Genomic DNA, 13,158 nt, shown 5'->3' with positions numbered 1-13,158 from the left:
GTCTAATACAAAATAATCAATTCACAGAGAAAAAAAGCAAGATTTTATTGATATTATTTTTTTCTTTCATTTTAAATTAACAAAATTATATATTAAATATTCAATTTTTATACATCCCTCTGATTTTCTAATTTTTTAATCATTCATTCTTCTTCTTTGACATATTTTAAATTTTAACATAGCGTTAAAATTGTTAATTAGTAATGTCAATAATGAGTTTTAAGAAAAAAGATGAAAATTGAAAAATTTATTGTAATTCTTCCAATGAGTCATTTGCTCGACCAAACTCATCGGGTGGTTTACGTTAAAAAAAAAGAAATATTTCCTGTTCTTCCTATTATTCTCTTTTTCAAAATAAAAATCATTCATTTTCTTTTTCTTTTCCTTGCTCCTTTATCAATTCTAACTAAATTTTTTCTTTTTCCCTTTTTTTTGGAAATATATGAATTTCAAATATTAAAATATTTTAATTATGCTATTGCAATACTCTTATTAAATCCTAATTGTTCCATTGTAATAATTTTAATAAGCTCTAACAGTCCTGTTGTAAGGTTTGATAGGCCCAAACTGATTTCTTGTAACGCTTCTAATAAGCCTTAACTATGCTATCAATGCTTTTAATGAGTCACAATTATTCCGTTGTAATAACTTCCAACAAGTCTTAATTATCTTATGGCAATACTTTTAACAATTCTCAATCACTCCACTGTAATGCTTCTGACAGGCTTTAACTGTCTTATCAGTACCTTTGGTAGGTCTCAATTGGGCTTTAACAGATCTTAATTATGTCAATACTTTTAATAGGCCTTAATTACATCATGATGATACTTTCAAAAGAGGCCTTAATTATGTCATACTTTTAATAGGTCTTAATTATATTATGATAACACTTTCAAAAGAGGCCTTAATTACGTCGATAGTTCTAGTAGGCCTTAAATATATGATAACAATACTTTCAAAAGAGGCCTTAATTACATCAATACTTCTAATAGGCCTTAAATATATCATGTCAATACTTTCAAAAGAGGCCTTAATTACCTTACAGCAATACTTTTAGTAAACTTTAATTGTTCCATTGTAATATTTCTAATACGTTTTAACTATTCGACCAATTCTTCTAACAGGCCTTGATTTTCTTCCGGAAATGCTATGCTTTTATTAAATTCTAATTATTCTATTATAATACTTTTAGGCCTCAACTGCCTGTAATATTTTTACTTTGCCTTAATCATCTTATCGTTAATTGTCCTATCGTAACATCGATTTTATAGTTTTTCAACAAATTGAAAATTGAAGCATTATATGTTTTTCGGAATTTTTGATTCAACCTAAGGGATCCGGTTGTTTAATGACTCATACCGAGGACAGGCGGGGAATTTCATTGAGATGATACATCTATCAAAACATAACAAAAGTCCCATATGACTAGCTCAAAACCTGCAATTGCTAAAATGTATTTGCCTTAAATGTATTGGAGTGATACTTGAACAATTTACTTTATCGTAATACCTGTAATAGATCTAAATTTCTTACGGTATTACTTTTTGTAAATGTTGATAATCTTTATTGATTATTCAAATTGATTTGATTTTGTTCTATTTGGGAAATTTTTTTTTTAGTTCAAAATTGCACTGATTGATGAAGTAACAATAGGATACTGTATCATTTATACTCAATAATAATTACCGGTTTTAATGGAATTATTTCATTAGTCAATAATTGGAAATGTTTACAGTAATTGATTACACTTGAATTACGTCAAAAAATTCAATCCAATCAAAAGACATTTTAATTCCGTCAATGTTTTTTTTTCTTTTTTTTAACAAACAATTTGATTAAACTCCTAGAAAACTCTTTTATTTCTTTATCATTTCAAGTTTTCATTCCTTTCATAAACTTTCCCAAAACAATAATTTTTAATACTGTTCAGGCATAAAATTTTTTTTGCTAATGGTGAAACTGCTAATTACTAAATTTCTAATTACTAAGTTGCTAATTACTAAATTGCTAATTACTAAATTGCTAATTGCTGGATTGCCTTTGCTAATTTATTTAATAATTTGAAAATATTAGCAAAATATTTTTGAAATATTAAGAATTTTTTTTTCATTTTTTTAGAAGGGATGGGTATGAAATAATTCGCAAAAAATTAGCATATTTTGTTGATTGATGAAATTTTTAACTAAATTTTGTTTGAAAATGTTTCTCCACTTCATCTTCATTCAGTTTTCAAATTCATAATAAAGAGAGAGAAAAAGGAAGGGAGAAAGAGAGAGAGAGAGAGAGAGAGAAAAAAAAAGTTTATCCAATTTTTTTTTTTTACTACTTTTAAAATAAACCAAATACATTTTCAATTCTTTCACATCACATTGTATTTTATGTAAACAAACCAGCAAAACTAAAAATAAAATTGAAAAATAAAAATTTTCTTCTTTTAATCTGTGCTTTTTTATTCCTTTTTTTATAAAATACATTTATTTAGAAAAAAAACTTTTTTTCCAAAAAAGAAAAGAAATAATTTGTTTAAATTCTTTCTTTTAAAAAAAAATATATATATATATTAAAAAAAGTATATTTGTATAAATTAAATGCTTATTTATAACGGAATTTTATCATATTTTTCATTTTAATCTTTCTATTTTTTTTTTTTGTTTGCTAGAAATTTGATCAAAAAAAAAAAATGAAGTAAATTTTGTTAATGAATAATTAAAGAAATGATTATTTTAAGGTATGACAAACCTTACCGAAGGTCTAAAAGTGGATGAAAAGAGCAAAGATGCATCGATAATTTTTAAGGAAACACAATCAATGCCAGAGAATAATAATGATGCTAAAAGGAGGAAAAAAAGAATTCGATGACAACAGAAAGAGACCAATGGTCAGGTCCATTCGATTTTATCATGTCAATGATCGCATATGCTGTTGGACTGGGTAAGTATGATAAAAAAAAAAAAAAAAAAAAAACTAGAAGTGATAAAAAGAAATTAATTGGAATAAAATTTTAGATTGCATAATTAGTAAATGTTAAGGCATATGATTTTAAGAAAAAAGAGAAATAAAACAACCAATTTGTAAAAATTTTTTTTTTTATTCTTTCTACCAATTGTTTAATCATTTTTCATTAATTACATGCAAATTAATTTGCATGAAAGTATTACTTAAATTATATTAAATTTTCGTAGATATTACAATTATTGAAGTGATTGTAATATTAAACTGACAATATTATTAAATTGTAATATTAATATTAATATTATTAAATATTATTAAATTGTATATTGTTAATTTATTAAGCTGTATATTATTAATATTATTAAGTTGTAATACATCAATATTATTAAATTTTGATCTCAATATTATTGAACTGTAATGCAGTGTTAACAAGTATTATTAAATTGAGTGTCAATGTTATTAAATACTATTAAATTGAGCGTTATTAATTTTGTTAAATTGTAATATATTAATATTATTAAATTGTAATACATTAATATTATCAGATATTACTAAATTTTTATTTTAATATCATTAAATTCTAATACAATATTATTAAGTATTAAATTAAAAATATGTTATTAAATAGGCAATATTATTAAACTAATAAATATATTATTAAATAGATAATATTATTAAATTTGTAATAAGTAGCTGTATTATCAAACTGTTAAATTGTAATATTGAGCAAATTACAGAAAATTTTGCTAAATTTTCATTAAAAAATAGGAATGAATAAAAATTTTTGAAGCATAACAGATGTATATATCAGAAAACTTCAGATAAGCTAAAATTGTCAAACAATTAGCAATTTGAAGAATTAATTGATCGTATTGAATAATTTAAAGTTTATATCGAAGTGAATAAACTTTTTCGAGGAGACTTATTCATTTATTTATATACTTATTAGGCAGATCAAAATTTTATAATAATGATAGTAATAGGATTAAATATTCTATCGAATGATTATATATTCAAAATTTTTAATTTTTGCATTTTTAAATTTTTAAAAGATTATATGAAATTTTTTTTTAGGCAATGTGTGGAGATTTCCATATTTATGCTTTAAAAATGGTGGTGGTTCGTTTCCTTTCCTGTTTTCTTGATAACTTCAAATTTCAAGTAAAAATTTAAATTTTAGAATAAAGGATAAAGTTTTTGTAAAATAATTTAATAATATTTTTTTGCTAAAAGTATTTGTTTAAAATTGTTGTTAAATAAAATTCAAATGTATGTTAATTTAACAGGTTCATTCCTGGTTGTTTACATAATATTTTTTTCACTTGGCGCAATACCTGTCTTTATTATGGAAATTACAATAGGACAATATGCACAACGTGGCGCTATGGAAATTTGGAATTTATGCCCATTATTTAAAGGTTCATTAAATGAATACCGTAATTTGTAACAATTAACAGTAACGTAATTTAGTCATTTAAATCCAATTCTTTGTATATACAGGCGTTGGTATCGGCAATGTTATGATTGCATTTATGTGCATCGCATATTTTTGTGTCATATCAAGCTGGTCCATCTTTTATATGATTAATTCGCTGTCATTTGTCTTTCCATGGGAAACATGCAATAATTGGTGGCAAGTTTTTCTATTAATCATATTAATCTATTTCAACCTATACCGTAACTTATCTCAATGAATACAGTACATTTTTTGATTATTCATATTGCCGTAATCCATTTTAACGGATACAGTAACTTTTATATTATTCATACTATCGTAACACATTTTGATGGGTACGGCAACTTTTTTATTATTCATGTTATCGTAATCCATTCCAGTGAATACAGTGACTTTTGATTATTCATATTACCGTAGCCCATTTGGGTATATACGGTAGCTTTTCGATCATTCTCAACTGGTATATACATATATGAATTATGCATGCAAAATATAACTTATTTTAACTTATGAATATTATTAAACATTTACATATATATGTTTACATTGGTATACATTTATGATCATTTAGCGGTAATTTTTCTTTAGGAATGATAAAACATGTATAACTGGACGTGAAAATGCAACAGTAATATCTGGACTTATTGCAAATTTGTCCAAATATAATTTAACTACTGAAACAAGTGTTGAACAATACTGGGAGTTAGTTTGAATATTTCTGCTATCATTTCTATTTGCTAATAATTTTTGTCCTAAAACTAATATAAATTAATGCAATTATTGATCGATTATTAACTGATAAAATATTATTAGAAATAAATTTTTATTAATTATAAGAGGAAAATTAATTATTAAAATCAAAAAAAAAAACAATGCAAAAGCGTTATTTAAATTTGAGCTAAACAAATTTTAATAAATAATAATTTTTTTTTTTTGTCAATCAAATATTACTTTGTATTTTTTGATAGCATTAAAATATCAATTTAAATTGATTTAATCATACTCTAAAAAAAAAAAATATTTTGTTTTTTTCTTCTTTTACAGACGACGAGTGCTGATGCAAACAAATTCGATATCAGACATTGGTGGAATTCAATGGGAACTTCTCGGAATAATGACACTGTCATGGATTGTCGTGTATTTCGCACTTTGGAAAGGCATAACACGTGCTCGCAAGGTAAACAAAAAAAAGAAGAAAAATTAATTGGTGTAATTAGAATTACGAATAAATCTGGCATAGTTGTATTAAAAATATAAAATATATTTTCTTCGTCCTCTTCATGTTCAATCATTAATGGTTTTTAGGTCTAGTGATTGACGTTAAATTAGGCAAAAATATTTTACAAATAAGTTATTACTTTTTTTTTGTGGAAATTTTAATCAAATTTCAATTTATAAATAAATTTTTTCAGCGGAGTTATTTTACAGGATTATGTAATGGCCTATTTTGCATTTTTTCGGCCAAGCAATTGCTGATTTTCGGGTATTTTTCCATTTCTGGAATATTAAATTAGGGCTGACTTCCAATGTATTGCCATTTTAGTTTGCTTCAAATTGACGACGAAGAAAAAGCAATAATTAATTAAGTAATTCGTTGTAATAAGTAGTAAGTAACCAGTAAGATAGTTAAAAAATTAGCACGCAAAGATAAAAAAAAAGAAAAATTCAATGATAACTATAATAGTTTTTTTTTTTAAATTATAGGAACATATCTAAAATTTGACAATTTTTTTCTTTTTTTTTTTTGTTATTTTTAGAATTAGTTAAGAGGACAAGTTTGTAACAAACAATCTGAGCTCTTGGACATTAAGTATTCCAATTCCATTCGGTGTTGTTCAACGTACGCATACATATATACCCGACGAATTTATTGATCCTCTAAACAATTTGCCAAAAATGGCAGGTAACTTTTGAGATTGAGTTTTTCTGGGAAACAAAAAAGACAAAAAAGGAAAGAAATGCACTTGAAAATATAAAATTAATTTGGGTAATTAAAAAATACAAGTAATTACCAAAACTACTCATTGATTTGGATAATTTTGGTAATTAATTAAAAAAATACGATGTTGTTATTACGTTGTTTAGGGAAAGTGTTTAATTGACAATGTTAATTAAATTCAAATGTTTTTCGAAATCGCAAAATTTCGTACCTTATCACTTCAGCAATCTTCATCGTCAATTTATGGCCGTAAAAAAATGAGGTTAAAATTGGAAGTCTCGGGAGGAAAGGTTGGAAAAAAAACTGTCACACTTTTTTTGATGTGTGTGTAAATGATTTTTGAAATTCTAAATTTGACGAATATTTAAATATTCTTGAATATGGAATGAATTTCAAAATTTTCCGATGGTATCATTTTTTTCTTTTTTTTTGACAGCTAAGTCACAATTTGTTATAGAAAAATGGATTTAAGTACATTTTAAATTAATTGATAATGATGATGGCAAAAATAGGGAGAATACGGCAGCTAATGACAATTTTGGGGACACTTAATTAAATTACTAATTAGCAAAAAAGTAACTGCAGTTTGGAAGATAAGTTATTTTTGTGATAATAAATGATTGAGTGACGTCGTAAAGTTTTTCAGAATTTTTCTTTTTGTTTTTTTTTCTGCTAAGAAATATTGGAGCATATTTTTATGCTACAAATCGATAAACTTCATGAGATTCATTTGTTTAAAAAAAAAAAAGACGATGAAAAAGAAATGAGAAAGTGATTGGCTTTAAATCATTCTCATTATCAGTTTGTTATTGAAGATTTATAATGGAATCTAACAAATTTATGAATTTCGGCATTTGTCTTCAATCAATCCTTTTTTTTTCAATTAAATATTCAACTGATATTAGATTATCATTCAGTATTTCATCCTTCTTAAACTTCTTCAAAACTCTGATGAGTAATTTTAATTCAATTAGGAAAACTTAGATAAACATTAAAATGAAATATTTAACATTTCAATGATTATCATTTCTTACATCATATTTTATTCTGTTATGATATTTTCACTGCTTATATTGTATTCATATCCTTCAATAAATAATTATCGTCTTCTTTTTTTTTCTTTCTCTTCAAAATTTCCAATATTTTAGCACATTATAAAAACAAATTAAATCATATAAATAATGATTTACTTATTTGATCTAATAATTATCGTAATTCGATCGAAATAAATTTTGTTCATATCTTTATTTTCAGCAATCATATGATAGATTATTTTACACACTTATCCAACATATTCCACATCTTTTGATTTCATTTTAGTAATAATGAAATGTATTTCTGAATTGCTGCACAAAATTAAATGATGAAAAAAGAAAAAAAATGGAATATCTTTTCTCTTTTTTCCTTTTTTTTTTAGTATGGAAGGAGAATAAATATTAAAATTTAATTAAAAAAAAAAAAGCTCTTTATTTTTTGCAGTTTGTGTATTTTTGCGCGTTATCACCGTATTTCATGCTGGTAATTTTGCTCGTTCGTGGCTTAACATTACCGGGCGCTGAAATTGGCATACATTTTTACCTGACACCAAATGCGACAAAATTATGGGACATCACAGTATGGAAAGATGCTGGCACTCAGGTATTGCTTTTTCCTTTTATTTTTCTTTTGTCTTCCTTTATATATATATATATATATATATAGTTTTATAAAAATAATTTGTTATAATTTATTAATAATATTTCCCATTTCTCTATTAATTACAAGTATGACATCTCTTTTTTAATTTTAAAAAATTGATTTTTTTCTTGTTGTAAAAAACAATTCCGATTGTTTTTTAATTAGAATTAATAGATTATTTATTTTGATATCAATTTGGTTATTTATTGATATGATTAATTGCAATCAATTAATATTGTTGCTTTAGCTTTCAATTTCATTTATTCTTATTACAACAATTGATCTTATATAAATGCTTGCTAATTTGATTTAGAAAATGATCATATTTAATAAATGGATTAGTATGATTATTTGTTGCATTTCTATATGTTTTAATTAAAAAAAAAAAAAACTTATTCTTAATACTTCCTCTCCCCTTTTGTTAATAATTTGCATATGCAGATAATATTATTAATGTTTTTAATAATCAAATTTTTATTGCTAAAATGCTAACTTCAATTATGTGCTATTAATTAACATCCTTTTTTAAATATATTTTTAAAAATTTTTAAAATATTTTCGAAAACTTTTTTAAATATATTTTTTTCAGTGTAAACTTGGCAATAATAATAATAACAATAATAATGATAATAGTAATAATAATAACAATAACAATGCAAAAAAAAATTTTTAAACATTTAAGAAACATATATTTATATACTTACTTTTGCTATCCTCATAATTATTCGTGCTATTCATTTATTGCCCTCAATAATAATAGTAATAATAATAATAATAATACAAGAAACAAATCAATAAACAATAGACAAGAAAAGAAAAGAAAATATTAATAGAATATACTAATTAATTATTATTCATTTTCAGGTATTTTATTCGTATGGAGTAGGATTTGGCACATTGATTGCATTAGGATCGCATAATAAAAAAACTCATAATTGTTTCAGGTTTTCTCATTTTCTCATTTATATGTATTCGAAAATGTGTAAAAATGATGAAATATTAAAGAATTTAAGTTTAATTATATTAAAGAATTTAATTATATTAAAGAATTTAAGAGTTTGATACAAATACTTTTTACCAATTATTCAAACAATGCTAATTTTATAATAAATTTTAATTTAATTTTTTTTTTAAATACAAATTATTGTAGAGATGGATTTATTATGTGTTTTATAAATGGATCAACAAGTTTAATTGCTGGTATGTTTGATTTTTATCAGGAAATTTTTCGTCATTTTATTATGTTTAATGGGAAAAATGAAAATTTTTTAAGTAAATAGTGGAATTGTCCATCAAATGGCTATATGCATTCTATTAATATGATCAAATAATCATTTGTATGAGGAAGGGAAAAATTTACTCTTGAAAATATACAAGAAGTTTAATTAAATTTTAATTGATTAACTAAGTCGAATAATACTTGTAAATTCTTAAACCTTTTTCTTCGCTTTACTTATTCTAGTTTTTTTAATGTAATTTTAAGATTTTAATTTTTTTTTTCAAGTTTAAATATATTTTGTTCTTTTTTTCTTTTTTTTCATAGAGCCAAATAAATGTATATTAAAAAGAGTATGCAATTTGATAAAGGATGATAATTGCATTACATTTAGGTTTCGTTGTTTTTTCCATCCTTGGTTATATGTCAGTTCTTGTTGGTAAAGATATTGGTGATATTGTTAAACCAGGTTTCAATCTTTCCTATTACATTAAAATGTATAGCATTTAGTGTTGGAGAGATGAATGAACAAATCATCATTTGGTTGAATCAATGAAAATAAATTAAAAATTTTTTATTTTATATAAATGACTTTTCGAATTCGGATATTATATCAGTTTAATCGATAAATCATAAAGTTGAATATTTTATTACAGGACCAGGTTTAGCATTCTTAGCATATCCTGAAGTAGCCAGTAATCTTCCTCTTAAACAACTTTGGTCGATGTTGTTCTTTTTGATGATTACAATTCTTGGCCTTGATAGTCAGGTTAGTAATTTTTTAATCCATTAGTGCATAACAAAAAAAAGAAAAAAGAAATTAGCATAATTTAATGATAATTTCAGATTTGTATGGTAGAAGGTTTATACACTGCTCTTGAAGATGCTTTCCCACATTTTTTGCGCAAATATAAAAAAACATCACTTGCTCTAACCTGTCTATTCTTCTTCATTCTTGGTATCCCAATGGTTACTTATGTAAGATTTCAAATATGTTTTCTTACTGTAGAACTCTTCAAATTTATACGGTGTCTAGTTCACCATATTCATATTATAAGATTTCAATGCGTACATTGTTAACGGATCTGTATGTTGATACTCTAGATGTTCATACTATAAAAGATAATTACATTTAATCATACTTTAATTCATCTACTACATCCACATTAAACAGATGTTCATACACAGTACATCGATCTCCAGACTTATACAGTACCTAGATCATCACACTTATCCTGTAAGGAAATTTCGAAGCGTACATTGTAAACAAATCTGCGCGTTCATACTGTAGATCGATTTTTATGCCTGTATTGCAGGTATTGTAGGAAGATCTTGATGTTTATACTGTAGATAGTTTATGTTTTTATGTTGCAGATAGATTATACGAATAAGGTTGTAATGCTTATACTGTAGAAAAATTTGTTATGTTTTATATTGTAGATTTTAATGCTTATATTTTAGAGACTATAGTGTAGATTAGATTTTAATATTTATATTAGAGACTATAGTATAGATCAGATTTTAATATTTATATTATGGTTAAATCATAACTTTTAATCTAGAAAAATTTGGTATTCATACTGTATGTCGTGATTTCTATTGACCTAAATTCACATTTGTATACAGTAAGTGCATATCTTTATTTCTATAATAATTGGATTTTAATGAATTAAAACTTAAATTGAGAATAATAAATGTTAAGGCTGGCTCATATTGGTTGACGTTATTTGATGCATACGGTGCTAGTGGTATTGCATTATTATTTGTTGTATTTTTTGAAGTTACTGGACTTTCATGGGGATTTGGTGAGTGTTATATTTTGATAATTGGCATTTTTTAATCGATAGTCACTAATCTTTAATCATATTTTATTCTAATGAATTATGTGCTAATTGTTGGTTTAATTTTTTTCAATTAAATTATTCGAAACCAAATTTTTGTTTTTTTTTTTTTCAGGAGCAAATAAAGTAAGTGATGCTTTAAAAGAAATGATTGGTGTAGAACTTTGGGCATGTTGGATTATTGTTTGGAAATTCATTACACCATTTGTTATTGCTGTAAATTATAATTTCATTTTAAAAATTCATACTTTTAAATAAATTTTATATCGAAACAAAAACTTTTTGTATCATTTGATATGTTAGATAATTTTAAATATTTTACAATTTTTGACGGATTCATTTTTTTTTCAACAATATTTTCTTTTTGCAATATATTCTTTTCGTTAATTTCATTACAAAAAAAAAACAAATTTTTGTTAAAAAACAGTTAAAATTTGTCTAGTAATTTTAATTTTTCCCCCTTTTTTTCGTCGCTTACTTTTCTATTTTTTACTAATTTGCGAAAAAGGGAGGAAATCATTGAATACATACTTTTAGGCTTTATTCTTTGTCTGTATTTACAAATATCAACCGTTAAAGTATCCCACCGGAGAAGATTTTCCGGTTTGGGCAGAAATATTTGGATTTTTTTTATCATCTTGTTCTATGATTGTTATACCAGGATATGCAATCTATCATCTTTTTTCCATCAATGTCAACAGTACCGCCAAAGAAGTTTGTCGTTTTTTTTCTCCTTTTTTTTTTGTTGTACTTTTAATATTAACTTTTGATCACAATAAATTGTTATATTGCAATGTTATCATTCCATGTTGAAATCTTCTCAATTAATATATGTGACATCAAATTTAGTTATTGCTTAAAATATGTTTTTAATCTTTAAGACTAATTAACACTTCATTAGTCTATTTTCAGCGTTTACCACATGGTTTACATCCACCATCTGATTTCGAAACCGGATTGCCACCAACACTTGGCTTTGAACAACATAATGCTGACATGGAATACATTGATTGTGATTGTGTCAAGTAATTATAATTTACCACAAAATCATACAATATTTTGCAATTATTAATTTTTGAAAACATAAATATTTTTTGAAAAAAAACAAAAAAGAATCAAAAACTTCCACTCTAAATTTCAGTTTAAATCGACTATTCAAATAAATATAAATACGATTTCTTGTCATCAAATTTGAAATTAATTTGATGGGATGCTTTCGTTTATGTATCTCCAATCATTGTATACATATTTTGCATCTTTATCAATGATAATATTTCATTGTTGCTTTGATATATATATATATATTAACTCTTATTGTTTCGTTTATAACTTAATAAAAAAAAGGAAAAAAAATTGACGAAAATTTTTAGTTAATTTTAATACCCATTAATTAATTTGTGAAAAAAAAGAAAAAAACAGAGAAGCAATTAATTAATCAATCAAACAATCAATTTAACTAAAGCGAAAAATTTGTAAAAAGGACACAAAGCATTCATTATTGCATCAAAAAGAAAAAGAAAAAGAAAAACAAACTGATTGATTAGTCAAACTGAAAAAATTAATAAAAACATTTCGGTACTGTGCTTTGTACTCCTTATAATAAAAATCTTTTTTTTCTTTTTAAATTACATTTTTACATTATCAATGCTCATATTTTTAATTGCAATGATAACAATAACTGACAATATATTGAAATAATTTAACTTTGATTGGTATATATCACTTATTATTATCATTTTTATTATATACTAAAATATTTGATCAAGTAATTAATAATTTGTTTCTTAGTAATTCCATTTTAATAAATATATTGTTTAATGATAATAGTAACAATTATTATTACAATTAAATACTTGAAAATTTAATCATTTCCTTATTATTATATGCCTTCCATTTTTCTTTTTCCTTTCGCTTTCATTTGTAAAACATAGAATTAAATTACTTATTTACTTATTCGGACAGCTTATCATATATATATATATATATATATAGCAGGTAATTAATTCCAATGAACTATTCGAATAACTTAAAAAATTCTTTTTAATCGTTTTAGTTTTCCGTCATAATTTTAAATTAC

General features: G+C 24.0%; 1 protein-coding gene across 1 annotated transcript in view; it reads left to right on the top strand.

Moving 5' to 3' along the window:
- LOAG_07937 (hypothetical protein) overlaps positions 1 to 12,146 on the top strand; it is a 16,699-nt gene extending 4,553 nt beyond the window's left edge. The window contains exons 2-17 of the mRNA XM_020447574.1: positions 2,729 to 2,931; positions 4,027 to 4,071; positions 4,239 to 4,370; positions 4,453 to 4,585; positions 4,997 to 5,110; positions 5,453 to 5,585; positions 7,827 to 7,985; positions 8,889 to 8,968; positions 9,175 to 9,224; positions 9,635 to 9,709; positions 9,897 to 10,009; positions 10,087 to 10,218; positions 10,943 to 11,045; positions 11,197 to 11,297; positions 11,619 to 11,795; positions 11,994 to 12,146. Of these exons, the coding sequence (XP_020302209.1) occupies positions 2,856 to 2,931; positions 4,027 to 4,071; positions 4,239 to 4,370; positions 4,453 to 4,585; positions 4,997 to 5,110; positions 5,453 to 5,585; positions 7,827 to 7,985; positions 8,889 to 8,968; positions 9,175 to 9,224; positions 9,635 to 9,709; positions 9,897 to 10,009; positions 10,087 to 10,218; positions 10,943 to 11,045; positions 11,197 to 11,297; positions 11,619 to 11,795; positions 11,994 to 12,110 (1,740 nt within the window). The 5' untranslated portion in view covers positions 2,729 to 2,855 and the 3' untranslated portion in view covers positions 12,111 to 12,146. The remainder of the gene's footprint in view (positions 1 to 2,728; positions 2,932 to 4,026; positions 4,072 to 4,238; positions 4,371 to 4,452; positions 4,586 to 4,996; positions 5,111 to 5,452; positions 5,586 to 7,826; positions 7,986 to 8,888; positions 8,969 to 9,174; positions 9,225 to 9,634; positions 9,710 to 9,896; positions 10,010 to 10,086; positions 10,219 to 10,942; positions 11,046 to 11,196; positions 11,298 to 11,618; positions 11,796 to 11,993) is intronic.
- Positions 12,147 to 13,158: the final 1,012 nt, after the last annotated feature.

This window comes from Loa loa (assembly GCF_000183805.2).
Source record: "Loa loa unplaced genomic scaffold supercont3.320, whole genome shotgun sequence".
NCBI classification, from domain to species: Eukaryota; Metazoa; Nematoda; class Chromadorea; order Rhabditida; family Onchocercidae; genus Loa; species Loa loa.
This window is presented reverse-complemented; position numbering and strand designations above follow the sequence as displayed.